A 15,461-nucleotide genomic window follows, 5' to 3' on the forward strand; every position below is an offset into this window, starting at 1 on the left:
GCAGTAGGCTTCTTTGAAGCTCCTGCCTTGAAATGCTGGGCATCCTGTGGAGAGGGGTGGGTAACACCCCAGCCCAGACAGACATTTGTTTCTGACCTCTCAAGAGTAGAGGCTGTCCCCCCATGGGAGGCCAGATTCTCATCTGTTGGTGGCAGGCTGACCAGATCCGGTCAGTGAGCTCACCAGCAGTTGGTAAGTTTTTCAGGGGGCACCTCTAAGTTGCCCTCTCAGTGCATATACTAATAAATCTGTCACTGGAATCAGTGTTTGTTTATTAATATGAGATGTTTGATACCAGACATCCCTAGGCTTAGAAAAGCCATCACGTGTCTGGGGAACTCATAGTGACCATTGTCCAGCACATGTATTTAAAATGGCTTCCCTGTGCAGTTACTATGTCTAAGAATCAACAAAGACATATTAGGGACATATTTACTTTGGCATATATGCCCTCACTTGTAATATAATGCACCCTGGTTAGCAGAAACTCAGTGCACTTCAGTCAATGTTGCATCTAAAAAACAAGCAAAAAGTGGCATTCGGGGGGAGGGGGAGTATTACAGCCAGAACCTAGCTCCCTGCATGTTTTACTTACACACTACAACTACCCACATTTTACCAGTATTCAAAATACTCCACTTTCTGCATTCCCCATTGTGATCCAACATACCTAGATAACAGGCTCAAATAGAAGTAATCCAGTCAGGAGGTCCCCACTGATTTTGCGGTTCCCAGAGACCATTACTGTGACCTGCAACCTTATACTATCACCATGATGACCCTATGAACTCTTTGATAATGGTCCTACTTTTGGTCTGGAAGGGTACAACACAAGAGCTTCCAGCCCTGACTCCACCTAATCTTCTTCAACTCTTGGAACTACCTAATTTTACTTAAGGATCCTGGACCATCTTCTTCTAAATTGGCACTTGGAGGATAACTTCTCTTCTTTACAGAAGCCAACTCTGCAACTTCAGTCAGTGGAGGAACCGGCTGGTCTAGAAGGAAGCTAAAACTTCCTCGTCACTACGGTTTCATCGAACTCTTTGCCACAAGCTTTCATTCTTCAGGATCTCCTGCTCTTTGATTGACAAACATTCATCCATTCCACACGAAGGAAAGCATATAACATGCAAATGAGTCTCCTGCGCTGTCCTCCAGCCTCTCCACTTTACATTCCACATTCCAAAACTCTAGGAACTTGTTGGCTCTTTTTCTGCTCTTTTTGTACACCTTGATAGCCCATGAGACCTCATTCAGCCCTCAAGAGTGATCCTGTCAGCTTGCTTATCAGACTCGAGCCTACTATAACATGCCTCTATCTTCGCCTCAATAGAAGTCACTGTTTTTAAGGGCTGCCATCAGGAGGGATTTGCCTTTGAAAAATGTTTCCTCAGTTGGAACATAATTCCAGTCACCATACTTATAGGGCTGCAGGATTTAGATTGCAGATCTAGATTAAGAGAACAGTTGACAAACGCAATTCCCTGTAACTGCCTTGATGTGCTCCAGCTTTAAACCAATAGAGAGGGGTTGGTTTTTGCCAATACTGTCCCCTATTGTTAAGAACTGTCCTAAATAAAACACAAGTCTTAGCTGAACCTTAGAGAAAGAATAAGAGCAGCAGCATCTGGAAAAATGTCTGTGTTACTGGCATTAAAATAAACATCTTCACTCTTGTCATAGAAGATACTCTTCAGATTTGTTTTTGCAAGAAAATCTTTTGTGTGCAAACTCCATTTTGACTGGAAATGGGATGCTAATCCTGGCAGATTTAGCTCCTAAACACAGGGGCAAACCTCTGTCTGCGCAAGAGCAAATAATGTGGTGTATGTAGTTTGCACATGGGCAAATACTGCACGACTGGGAATCCTATTTCGGGCTGTAATAGGAGTGTCCACCCGAAGCACTTGGTATTGCAGTTGTAAACATGACATTTTTCATTGTTGGTATTAGCACTGGAACTTGTTTTCTAGGCTATGCTCCCTCTCACTAACAATACAGTGTGGTAGTGGGCAAATAGTATTAACAGTTTCCTTTTCCTAGACCTTGTCAGGCAAGACTTTAATATCTTTGACAGTCTATGTAGGATACAACCTTACCTTCACTGTTACTCAGATTTGGGATATCAATGAGACTGATAATAGCAAGAGTAACAACATCCTAGGCTGTTTGTGCCTCCACAATAGAAAGAGAAGATGTAGGAGAGGAGCACCTTAGTCAGTGCAGCTGCTAGCTGTGAAAGCTCTGGGCCCTTATTGAGAGTCTGACGGTGCTGGTCGGACTGCTGCCAACGCAGCAGTCCGGCCTCCTCATTATGACCGTGGCGGAGTGGCCACGGTCAGACTGCTGGCACTGACAGATTACTGCTGGTCGGCAGCCTGGCGGTGCCGCCGGTCTTAATCCACCAGGGCAGCATTGCCCTGGGGATTACGAGTCCCCTCTCCACCGTCTTTTGCATGGCGGTTACACCGCCATGCAAAGGCTGGCGGAGATGGGGTGCTGGGGGCCCCTGTACTGCCCATGCACTCGGCATGGGCAGTTCAGGGGCCCCCATGGACAGCCCTGTCCCGCTGTCCACTGCCTGAATCACAGACAGCGAAAAGCACAACGGGTGCTGTCACACCCGATGAACCAAAACATTGCTGCTGGTTTGATTACGAGCCGGCGTCAATGGTGTTGCCTGTTTCCCAGTGGGCCAGCGGGAAACTCATAATAGGGCCAGTGGGCGGAAAACCGATAATAGGGCCAGTGGGCGGAAAACCGGAGTGTAGGTTTTCCGCATTAAAGAGTTTGGTGGGCGGCCTCCTCCACCCGACAAACTCAAAATGAGGGCCTCAGTGTGCTCTGTCAGCTTCTTCTCTCCTGCCGCTCAGTGCTACAACCAGTAAACTGTGTGTGAGTGACCACCAATTATTTACAAGGAAAGTTAGGAGCTAGGATTTACGTCATAAAAATGTCATGCAATTTAGCAAAGTTCATCTTTGTAGATGATAATGAAGAGAAATGCCATTACATGCCATGAGACTGCCCTAAACATGGAGGGGACTGGTGCTAAAGCTGTCCATGTTTAGTTGGTGATAGTCAGAGTCTTCTGTGCTCCTTTTCTCTGCACATTCTTCATCTTTGTTTGTGTGACATTGAGACAGAGGCTGAGTAGGCACCCGAGTACACATTGTAGAGGAACAAAGAACCCTGCAAGGAGAGCTTTTGGAAAAGGACTGTCCTTCATCTGAACAGAAGAGCTTGTTGGACTTTCTCCCCCACAGGAGAGCCTGCTTGGGGAGTTTCTCAGCGCAACTGCCCGATGCTTGTGAGGTGCAAGACTTGAAATAAAACTTTATCACATACCTTCCTTGGAGCCCAGAAAAATAATCAGTGCCTGCAAGGACTAGCTCCTAGTGTCTACCCACTGGGTTTTGTGTTTTGACTTCGACCCTCTTTTGTGGCCTGGTGAGTATCCATGAGGTAGCTGAGTGAGGATTGACCTAAGCTGCAAGACGCATCAAAATTCATGTTGGAGAGTAATCTGCGAGCGAAGATCCAACTCATGCATTTCTTCTACCCTGCCCATGCCCCCTGGAGGTCTGACTCCTATATGAACAAGAAAAAGTTACCTGCGAGTGGAGCTTTTTGAGATGTATGCCTTTAATCAATATAATGATGATAAAAAACCTTCACGGTTTTATAGTTGTAAGTTTCTGACCACCTGCGGCTCTTACGATGCCAAGGCACTGGCACCGGAAACAACTATAATCCCCCTGTAGACTTAGGCTACAGTGCCCTCGGCCCCAAGTGATCCTTCCTTTGGTCAAAGGATCAGTAGACTTTCTGAGTGGGGAGCTCTTCAGCTTTCTTTTGGTTGTCTGATTGCTCTTGTGGTGGTGAGAGTCCTGCCAGGTGGGGCAGCAGCCTGAAACATTTTGTATGGGAAGCCACTTTCCCCACGTCTGAACAGAGCTACCTTCTGTGACATGTCTTATCTGAATAAAGAACTGAGCTCACGCAGATGTATTAGTCTTTCAGGGACCACTGTTGACATCCCCAACCTCAGCAAGCATTACAGAAGCATAGTAAAATGATCTCGCAGAGATTTAAAATATAGCAACATCACAAAATAGGCTGATCTCTATTCAGAAAGAGGCTGGTGGGACATAGCTGGACTGGTTATCTTTAACGCGTTATGCACTTACATTCATCAGTGCTTATGTGCTATATTGGTTTGTGTATGCAGAAAAGTACCTTCTTTCCAACATAAAAACTCTGTCTGAAAATGGATTTATTAGGTGTTACTAATGTGTTTGTTGAGTTTCTTTGTCTTCTATCACCAGCTCCTTGCTTTAAGCTTTGGACCACACTATTTTGCAAGTCTGGTGCTAAAGGGGATGTATGTGGCGTTTTGGGTCTGTTGCCCTGGGACCTCCCCAAACAGTTCCCGCACCAGGCATAGCCACAACTGGCTGAGATAATATGGGAAGCCAGCACTCAAGAAGGGAAGACATTTGTGGCTTACCAGGAATGAAACTCTATCCTAACTAAGTGAAGGGCGAGATTGTTAACATCAGTATCAAGAGCCATCTGTTCAATATATCACTAAATCAAGATCTCCCCATATCAAGTAACCTTTCACTTGTGGTTCACAGCATTCAGAACTGCTATAACCTACTCAACCATACTCTTCTAGACCACTCTGTATTGTTACTTTTCAGTCTTATTTTTCAAGGCCTTTACCTCCTCAAAAGTCAATGCTCGGTTTCGATTTATTTTGTAGTAACTCATGTTCAGCATGCAGACCCTGTGCCTTCAATAACCACAGCTTGGCACTGACTGTGCTGGTGTTCAGCAGGCCTTCTTGAAAATGTTGTTAAACTTATCAGACACATATACAGTTAGTTTGATTATTCTCGGTAATGTTATCCGGGACATGTAGTACCTGTTGGTGAAGTTATGCTAGAGAAAAACACTGTAAATAAGTAAATAAAATTATTTGCAGGCGCAATTGCAGTAACATCCAGTTGATACATTTCATTATGAATTGGGGTCCAAGTGAGTGACAAAAGGCATCCAGGCCGGAAAAGCTTTTCAGGCTCACAAAATGCCTTTGATACGTTGTATCCTTGTATTTTGCTGTTGCAAAGACTTTTAAAATCGCAGGCTTTGCAAATAAAATGCAACGATATATGAAGCCCAATATGTTTATAAATTCAGTTAAAAAGATTAAACCAAATAGCATTGCTTTATTCGTGGTTTAAGTTTAAATTGTACTAAAGATTTATCACTTAACTTTGCAAGGTCTTAACAACTTAACAATGAAACGTGTTTTAGATATTTTCCATAATCAATTAAATATCATGCTGATGTTGATTTTGATGTTTATTCTAAAAGAACGAGTTGAACTTTTTTGCCCCTTGATTCTGTGTGCTCCTTTTGTCACACTTGTTCCCTCAGTAAATGTTGTAAAAATTAATTACTTTAATGTGTCGATGTGCTTTTTTTTTGTTTGTTTTGTTTTTGATTCATCAATTGTTTTCGTTCTGGTCCAATTTTCTTCAGAATGGAAGGAGGTGAATTGTTTGAAAGAGTAGTGACAAAAACAAGACTGAAAGAATCTACTGCCAAGCTATATTTTTATCAAATGCTCCTGGCTGTGCAGGTAAACTATTTTGATTACTATAGTTATTTTATTCATTGTTTTTTAAGGAATTAGAAAAAGCTAAATATAGTTCCATTTCACTATTGATGAAAGAACATGCAACATATGCATAGCTTAAATCAAATCTTTCTTGAAAAGTGAATTATAATTTTATTTAAAAAATCAACCAACCACTTCTTACAATCTAAATTGGAGGTTTTAAAATTACTTAGATTTTTTTTGTTTGGCACAATAACACATTAAGCTAAAGATTTCATAATAAAATACCTGATTAGTTCCCCATCTTAAATACTTCAGGTCATTACTAATTAGAAATTCATGTTTGTCAAGAAAAGTTACTTTTATTAAATGCTTCCTTCTGTGCAGGTAAAGTGTTATTTTTTAGGTCTCGGCAAGACAGCACATGCGCTGTCTTGAAGAGACCTGTTGTGTTCAATCTGTGGGCTTATGTCAGCATCTGCACTCTGTAAATGTTAGACAATTTCTCACAGACAGATAGGACTTCACAGTCCTATCAGTCTGATCGCCAATAAGTTATTATGCAAGATCGCATTTCAAAACTGATTTCTTGCAGAAAATTAGACACTGAAAGGAGGCAGTCCTTTCTTACTGCTGATCTTCAGTACTCTAAGTTATACTCCTCCACGTCCCAGTAGTTACTAAATTAAGTTTGGACATACTTCCCAAACATGCATCCTGTTTTTGCCTTATCAGCGTTCTGTTATCCAAGTCCCAAATGTGCATAGCTCATCCATTCCAGTTGTTAGCTCTCTCGAAGAGATGTGTAGTGTTCAATCTGTGGACTTCAGCTCGCCCATAGACTTCCCATTTGCCTGCTGAATCATCGCTCGAAAATTCTTTGTCCACATTTGTCTGTGGCATAAATGTGTCATGCCTCGCAATGTTAGGCCCTCCCACAAGAGCATGAACCAAATACTTGTAAACATCCACCTCTGCCATTTAGGGAACAACTTTTTTATTTATCTTGAAACACTCCTTGCGAGTGCTGGTGTTTCCAGTTCACTTCCCCCATCCTCCGTATCCTGGTCCTATACAGCACTGGTGGTACTTTCAATGAGTCACCTTCTTCCTTCACCCATATTAAGTCCTGCCGTAGCATTCCTTCTATACAAACACCATGGTGTGAAAATTCCATTTAAAATTCTTACAACCCCTGACGAGGCGACCTAACATGGTCCTGTGATTGGGCAAGCACAGAAATCTGTAATTTTGAATATTTTTTTAATCATTGAAGGTGGCTTTTGTTAAAGGATAGCTTGTTGGAGGAGGGTTGCTCGACCAGTGTGTTTGTTGGCTACGGGGTTGGAGGTTGACTCGTTCTGTTCTTGTGCCAGCTTCTACTGACTAGGGACTGGCATCGAAGCTGTGAAGCTCGCAATTCTATTTAGTTAACACTCTTAGAACCTGTTTAAACTTTTGTACAAGCCTTTCATGCACCATTCACAATTGCGAATACAGCATGACTAGAAATATCCTAAAATAACTTGCTGCTGGCAATCCCATGTGTAAGGAAATGCCTCCTTGGCATGGTTACCCCCTGACTTTTTGCCTTTGCTGATGCTATGTTTTGAATTGAAAGTGTGCTGAGGCCTGCTAACCAGGCCCCAGCACCAGTGTTCTTTCCCTAACCTGTACTTTTGTATCCACAATTGGCACACCCTGGCATCCAGATAAGTCCCTTGTAAATGGTACCCCTGGTACCAAGGGCCCTGATGCCAGGGAAGGTCTCTAAGGGCTGCAGCATGTCTTATGCCACCCTGAAGACCCCTCACTCAGCACAGACACCCTGCTTGCCAGCTTGTGTGTGCTGGTGAGAACAAAACGAGTAAGTCGACATGGCACTCCCCTCAGGGTGCCATGCCAGCCTCTCACTGCCTATGCAGGTTTAGATAAGTCACCCCTCTAGCAGGCCTTACAGCCCTAAGGCAGGGTGCACCATACCATAGGTGAGGGCACCAGTGCATGAGCACTGTGCCCCTACAGTGTCTAAACAAAACCTTGGACATTGTAAGTGCAGGGTAGCCATAAGAGTATATGGTCTGGGAGTCTGTTTTACACGAACTCCACAGCACCATAATGGCTACACTGAAAACTGGGAAGTTTGGTATCAAACTTCTCAGCACAATAAATGCACACTGATGCCAGTGTACATTTTATTGTAAAATACACCCCAGAGGGCACCTTAGAGGTGCCCCCTGAAACCTTAACCGACTATCTGTGTAGGCTGACTGGTTCCAGCAGCCTGCCACAACCGAGACATGTTGCTGGCCCCATGGGGAGAGTGCCTTTGTCACCCTGAGGCCAGTAACAAAGCCTGCACTGGGTGGAGATGCTAACACCTCCCCCAGGCAGGAGCTGTAACACCTGGCGGTGAGCCTCAAAGGCTCCCCCCTTTATTCCAGCACAACAGGGCACTCCAGCTAGGGGAGTTGCCCGCCCCCTCCGGCCACGGCCCCACTTTTGGCGGCAAGGCCGGGGGAGATAATGAGAATAACAAGGAGGAGTCACTGGCCAGTCAGGACAGCCCCTAAGGTGTCCTGAGCTGAAGTGACTCTAACTTTTAGAAATCCTCCATCTTGCAGATGGAGGATTCCCCAATAGGATTAGGGATGTGACCCCCTCCCCTTGGGAGGAGGCACAAAGAGGGTGTACCCACCCTCAGGGCTAGTAGCAATCGGCTACTAACCCCCCAGACCTAAACACGCCCTTAAAATTTGTATTTAAGGGCTTCCCTGAACCTAAAACTTTAGATTCCTGAAACTACCAGAAGAAGAAGACTGCTGAGCTGAAAAACCCCTGCAGAGGAAGAACAGAAGACACCAACTGCTTTGGCCCCAGACTTACCGGCCTGTCTCCTGCCTTCCAAAGAAACCTGCTCCAGCGACGCTTTCCAAGGGACCAGCGACCTCTGAATCCTCTGAGGACTGCCCTGCTTCAAGAAAGACAAGAAACTCCAGAGGACAGTGGCACTGCTCCAAAAGAACTGCAACTTTGTTTCAAAGGAGCAGATTTAAAGACCCCTGCAACTCCCCGCAAGAAGCGTGAGACTTGCAACACTGCACCCGGCGACCCCGACTCGACTGGTGGAGAACCAACACCTCAGGGAGGACCCTCCGGCGACTCCGAGTCCGTGAGTAACCAAAGTTGTCCCCCCTGAGCCCCCACAGCGACGCCTGCAGAGGGAATCCCGAGGCTCCCCCTGACCGCAACTGCCTGAACCTAAAGTCCCGACGGCTGGAAAAGACCCTGCACCCGCAGCCCCCAGCACCTGAAGGAACGGAACTTCTGTGCAGGAGTGACCCCCAGGAGGCCCTCTCCCTTGCCCAGGTGGTGGCTACCCCGAGGAGCCCCCCCCTTGCCTGCCTGCACCGCTGAAGAGATCCCTTGGTCTCTCATTGAAAACCCTTGAAAACCCGACGCGTGTTTGCACACTGCACCCGGCCGCCCCCGCGCTGCTGAGGGTGTACCTTTTGTGCTGACTTGTGTCCCCCCCCGGTGCCCTACAAAACCCCCCTGGTCTGCCCTCCGAAGACGCGGGTACTTACCTGCTGGCAGACTGGAATCGGGGCACCCCCTTCTCTCCATTGAAGCCTATGTGTTTTGGGCACCTCTTTGACCTCTGCACCTGACCGGCCCTGAGCTGCTGGTGTGGCAACTTTGGGGTTGCTCTGAACCCCCAACGGTGGGCTACCTTGGACCCAAAACTGAAACCTGTAAGTGACTTACTTACCTGTGAACCCTAACAATACTTTACCTCCCCCAGGAACTGTGAAAATTGCAGTGTCCACTTTTAAAACAGCTTATTGTGTTTTATGTAAAAAGTATATATGCTACTGTAATTATTCAAAGTTCCTAAAGTACTTACCTGCAATACCTTTCAAATGAGATATTACATGTAGAATTTGAACCTGTGGTTCTTAAAATAAACTAAGAAAATATATTTTTCTATAACAAAACCTATTGGCTGGATTTGTCTCTGAGTGTGTGTTCCTCATTTATTGCCTGTGTGTATGTACAACAAATGCTTAACACTACTCCTTTGATAAGCCTACTGCTCGACCAAACTACCACAAAATAGAGCATTAGTATTATCTCTTTTTGCCACTATCTTACCTCTAAGGGGAACCCTTGGACTATGTGCATGCTATTCCTTACTTTGAAATAGCACATACAGAGCCAATTTCCTACATTTCCCATGCACTTTGCATTTGTTAGTCATGCTCTCTGTTGATCAACGTGTCTCTGTCAACCTGTCTGTTGATCTATCTGTTGATCGACATGTCTCTGTCTATCTGTTGACCAATCTGTCTCTATCTGTTTTCAATCAATCTGTCTCTATGTATCTGTCTGCCTGTTGATCAACCTGTCTCTATGTATCTGTCTGATCAACCTATCTCTCTATCTACCTACCTGTCTATTGATCTGTCTAGCTGTCTGTTGATCAACCTGTCTGTCTGTCCATTATCCATCCATCTGTCCATCATCATCTGTCCATTATCCACCTGTCTACTATCTACTGATTTTAATTCACTTAAGCACTCGCTGTTTCATATCTTCTCCGATTTTGAGTTACTTGAAACATAGTCCAAAGGTTAACTGTTAGAGGGACAATGGCTAAACAAGGCTAAACGACATTGACAAGCCAATGCCAATACTTCTAGGATTGCAGAGACCAATTGGCTTTGTCAATGCTTTTTTTATAGTGGGGTCGGTTTCCCAGTCCGCCATAGTGCTGCTGGTGAATGTAGTGAAAATGAAAAGTAGTCCGATTACTCGCAGAATTCATAGTATTTACTTAAAAATTCCAGTGTTTCCAGTGTTACTCGTACTTTGACACATGCATGGATCTTAGTTCTGCTACTCATCAGAAGGGAGCACATTCAATATTGGGGAATATGGTTTGCTGCTTTCGGTCCTACATAGGTGCTGCAGTCAGACACCCAAGTGCTCTCAGGTGTTGATGAGTACCAGAAGTATGAAACATATGTGCCTGCACTCGACTAGGGCCGGGGGAGGTACTGTAGCTGCGTCCTGAACAAGGACAAAGGTCAGCACTCCATCACCGACCAGTGTTTATTCAGCAAGTTCATCCAGAAGCAGTCCTTCAAGATAGTGACTCTGGCAGAGGGTCATCCTTGTTTGCTGAAAGATGTCTGGACTGCATTGCCATATTTTAAATATGCCTTCTTCCACATTCTAATTCATAGTAAACAGTAGAGAATGGGTGAGGGCACTGGCAGTTCAGGGTCAAGACTTTTCACAAAGTTCTGTGCACCACCTTCAGCACCTGTGCTTAAACAGGGTGTCCTAGGTGCACATTTGCCTGCAACAAAGGTAGCAGCTGTGTAAACCATCCATAGGTATACCATTCTATTTCTGGAACAGAAGTTGGTGATCAACGTGGGCAAGATCCAGCTTGTCCAATCCGAAACCATAATGTCCCTGCATGCATGCCTAATTACATAGATCTATAGAATCCAACCTGCTGGAAATAGGCTCTTGGTTCTGCCAGGAAGAGCTGCCTCTGTGAAGCAATTAGACAGTCGGACAGGTAATTGCACTCCTTGGATGTGTCTTTCTGCATCATTGTAGTGCCAGCCTCAAATGCACCCCCTTCAAGACGAACTGCTCACTTAGGTGTCTGGAAGATGGCAGGAAATTGTGACGACATGAAAGCAGTCTTGTGCTGTTGGAGCTCCCATATACCCCTTGCGGCTTGAATGCATTTCTACCCCGACATTGTGTGTCACAAACATCATGGATACATCACTGAAGTCACGAGTACCCATCTGGATCCTTTATCAGTGGGTCCTCATGTTGCGTGCAGAAAAGTCTTAGTGATCGCTCACCACAACAAGGCAACGTTTTGCCTTGCCAGGCAGCTGGAAATCTCTCTTTACCCTTATTGTAGTAGGTGTAAGACATTGCCATGTGTGTTACCAAACTGAAATTCAACAGTGACACGTCTGGAAATCAAACACAACATGGTAGAGCGGAGAGGAGTCCGAGTTGCAGGATTGAAAATTGGATTTGGCGGTAATAGATGCTCTTTTCATGTGGGGTAGCATCCAAGGAGGATCAGACTTTTTATGACTACTGAGCAGGAATCTCAGTAAGATACTTCACTGCAAGCCTGTCTCCATCTGTTTGTCACCAAGTGACTGCAGTCTCAGAATTCTGACATTTAGGTCTTTCTGAAGGGTACTGAGATTTTGATTGTCTCAAAGGCCGAGTCTACCAGTGCCACTTTCGACAAGAAATGTGCAAGGTTGTGTGCTTGTGGCTTGGACAACTAGGCATTCACAGGTAACTCAGGCATTCAACATGCATTTGCAGGTGCGCCGGGCAGTGATATTTCGCTTAGCAAGAGGCCTGGAGCGGTACCCTCATTTTACAACCTGTTTTCAAGGACTTTGTTAAAACTTGTTTGGGACGTTTCATCCTGTATGAAGCCATGCATAGAGATGGGAGTTCAAGTGAGATTTGTTTTTTGTCTCATATCTGAACCACTTGAACCTACACGTTACTGTGAGCTTAAATTCTTTTCATGGAAGATGCCCTTCCTGAGGACTGCAGTCTCTCTCAGGAAGCTGGGCATAATTCTAGTGTTTTCAACTGAGGATTGCTACATAAAATTCTATTGCAGCAATGACCGAGACTAGACACTGTTGCACTGTTCAAAACAAATAATGCCCAACCACTGACAAATAAGAGCCAAGTGATGGAGGGAAAGCTTGAATTAATCCAGTCTGCATCCCAATCCATCATTTTTCACCCACCATGTCACCTCAGTTTGGACCCAGCCATAAGTAAATCAGTCTTGACCCTCTTCCTCATGGGAACAGTCTAGCCAGAACTGCCAGGCCAGATCCTCCCTAAACCAGAACACAAGTAACATAGGACTGGTTTTGATCTCTTTAGCCAGATACATCTTGATTCCAGTGGCACAGTGAGCCATGGAACAATGGATTGGAATGTGTCCCGAGTGATTACTAGTGGGTTAAATTAATTCAAGTATTCCATCCATCACTTTGTTGTTTTTGCATCATCCATTGACATATGTCCATGTTTCTCAGTCATGTGAACTGAAGGGGAACATCTGTGCCATATTAAAATGAAGTAATCGCAATTTTAGTTTAATAGTTACTTTTATGCTCAAACTGTTCAGTGTGATAACTACAACATAGGCCTTTCTCCACAGTGTCCAAAAATAACCCCGAGGTTACTGGTATCACATATGATCAGTGGACAGTCTGCTCTATTTTTATTGCTATCACTTATGGTTTCTCATTAACGTCAAGTAGCAATGATGATTTCCATATTGATAACTCAGCAACAGCACCATTAGCAGCAAGCTCATAGAACTCTTCATCATGTCCATCACTTCAGCCACCTTCCCGAATGGCTGGAAACATGCCGAAATCAAACCCCTTCTCAAGAAACCTTCCGCCAACCCCAACAAGCTTGAAAACTATTGACCTATCTCTGTGCTCCCCTTTCCTTCCAAAGTCCTCGAAAAGGCCATCAACCAATAACTCAAAGAATACCTAGACAACAACAACCTTCTGGACGCATCTCAATCCGGAATCTGCTCCAACCATAGAAACCTCCATGATCGCTGCCACAGATGACATCAGAACCCTCCTGGACAGAGGAGACTTAGCTGCCCTCTCAGTGGCGTTCAACACCATCTCCCAAACACAAAAGGCTCCATCAGATTGGCATCCAAAACAACGCCCTCAAATGAATCGCATCCTTCCTCTCCGGAAGGACTCGGAGAGTCCACCTCTCTCCATTAACCTCGAACACAAAGAATACCATGTGGGGTGTCCCTCAAGGCTCACCCCTCAGCCATACCCTCTTCAACACCTACATGACCCTCCCGGCCAACATCATCAGAAACCATTGACTGAACATCATTGCCTACACGGACAACACCCAGCTCGTCTTATCGCTCTCCGAAGACCCTTCCACCACGAAGGCAAACTTCCACCTCTGCATGACCAGTGTCGCCAACTAGATGCAAGATAACTGCCTCAAACTCAACATAGATAAGACGGGAGCCGTAGGACGATCCCTGGTGGCCCGCCAACATGGAAGCTCCTCCCATCCAACCCCGGACCATCAGAATCATCCTGCATAGCAAACTCACCATGAACAGCCAGATCAAGGCAGTCTCCTATGCCTGTTTCCTCACCCTGCACATGCTCTATAAGATCTTCAAATTGCTCCCTGTATCCACCAGACCTTTCATCACCCAAGCCCTCTTCACCAGCCACCTGGCCTATGGCAACACTCTATACACTGCAGTCGTATCACACCTCTTAAAGAGACCAGACCATCCAAATCTCAGCGCCCAACTCATCCTCGACCTCCCCAGATGGACCCACATCACCTCCCACCTGAAGATATTCCACTGGCTCCCCGTACGCAAGTGATACCAATTCAAGATTCTGACGCACGCCTAGAAAGCCCTACACAAGCACAAGGACCAGCATACATCAATTGCCACCTGAAGTTCCACTGATCCTTCAGATACCTGTTCTCTGCCTCTCCGCCTCAGCAACAGTGGAGGTCGTTCCTTCTCCTTCCTCATCCAGAAATCCTGAAACATCCTCCCCATCCACCTGAGGACATCTCCCTCCCTTCAGTAATTCAGAAGGGGTCTCAATGCCTGGCTCCTCAACTCGGACCCCGGATCGGCCTGGGCTCAGTCCCTGGATACCCTCTGGCACTATACAATCCAGATGATTGATTGTTTGATAACTGGTCATTTTTTGAAAGACTGATGTTATTCAGTGCCCCATTCCTTTGTACAGAAATCTACCAAACATGATAATTTGAGTCTTATCAATATTACTTTTTCAAATTATTGACATCTGTGTATGAAGCTAGTACTTTACTGCGCATTGCATGCCATAGCATTTTGATAAAACATTTAAAAATCATCCATATAATATGAGGTGGAAATATGCTTGACTTCCAAAATTGGAGGATCTAACGAGGTTCGATATAGTGTGCACCCAAAATCAGTAAGAAAGATATTGAATACACTTTGCGCAGACACACCCTTAAATTACATTAGACGATTTTTGGTGGACTTCATTAATGGAAAGGATATCGAGGACAAGGTACTGGTGTATATTCCATATATCACATAATAAAGTTGTCCATGAGCTCCCAAATTAAGCATTTTGTCCCACAACATTGATGTGTTTACGCAGTCAGTTGTTTTTATGAAGTTAAAAAAAAACATGCTAAAGGAGAGGCTTGCACATTCATGTGGACTAGCAACCACATTGAAGCCATGGCATTGAGAGACATTGAATGTCTCTTTCTGAATCCTTTTTACAGCAGAGAGATGACGTTGTTATCCCGATGTTGCTGTTTTGCCTTTTATGAAAGCAGTGTGAAAATGTTTGTCAGAGGCCTAATATTTGTCAGTAAACTACTTACTGGGGTTGACTTTAGAACCTTTCTAAAATAAAGGGATGGTTACTGCACCACAAATATATTACTGCTTAGCACATCTACCTTGTACATTTGTCAGAAAAATAGATTGTTTTGCAGTCACTTTAAATCATGGTACCTAGCAAACTGTTCTCAATGGCAATACAGTTTACAGATGGGCAAACCATAATCATCCCTGGCTTTCATAGATCGCCTACATCTATGAAATCCTAGCCTCAGTTATCAGACTAAGGGCCTCATTATGACAATGGGGGGGTCCCAAGGCAGGACCACCAGTGCCGCGGAGAGGATGCTGCCATCATGCCTTAAGGGAGCT

General features: G+C 44.9%; 1 protein-coding gene across 3 annotated transcripts in view; it reads left to right on the forward strand.

The window, feature by feature from the left end:
* CHEK2 (checkpoint kinase 2) overlaps positions 1-15,461 on the forward strand; it is a 230,996-nt gene that overhangs the window by 122,913 nt on the left and 92,622 nt on the right. For all 3 annotated transcript variants that reach the window (XM_069214672.1, XM_069214673.1, XM_069214674.1), the window contains one exon: positions 5,554-5,653. In XM_069214672.1, coding sequence (XP_069070773.1) covers positions 5,554-5,653 — 100 coding nt within the window. The remainder of the gene's footprint in view (positions 1-5,553; positions 5,654-15,461) is intronic.

The sequence above is a fragment of the Pleurodeles waltl genome, chromosome 11 (assembly GCF_031143425.1).
Source record: "Pleurodeles waltl isolate 20211129_DDA chromosome 11, aPleWal1.hap1.20221129, whole genome shotgun sequence".
Lineage (NCBI taxonomy): Eukaryota > Metazoa > Chordata > Amphibia > Caudata > Salamandridae > Pleurodeles > Pleurodeles waltl.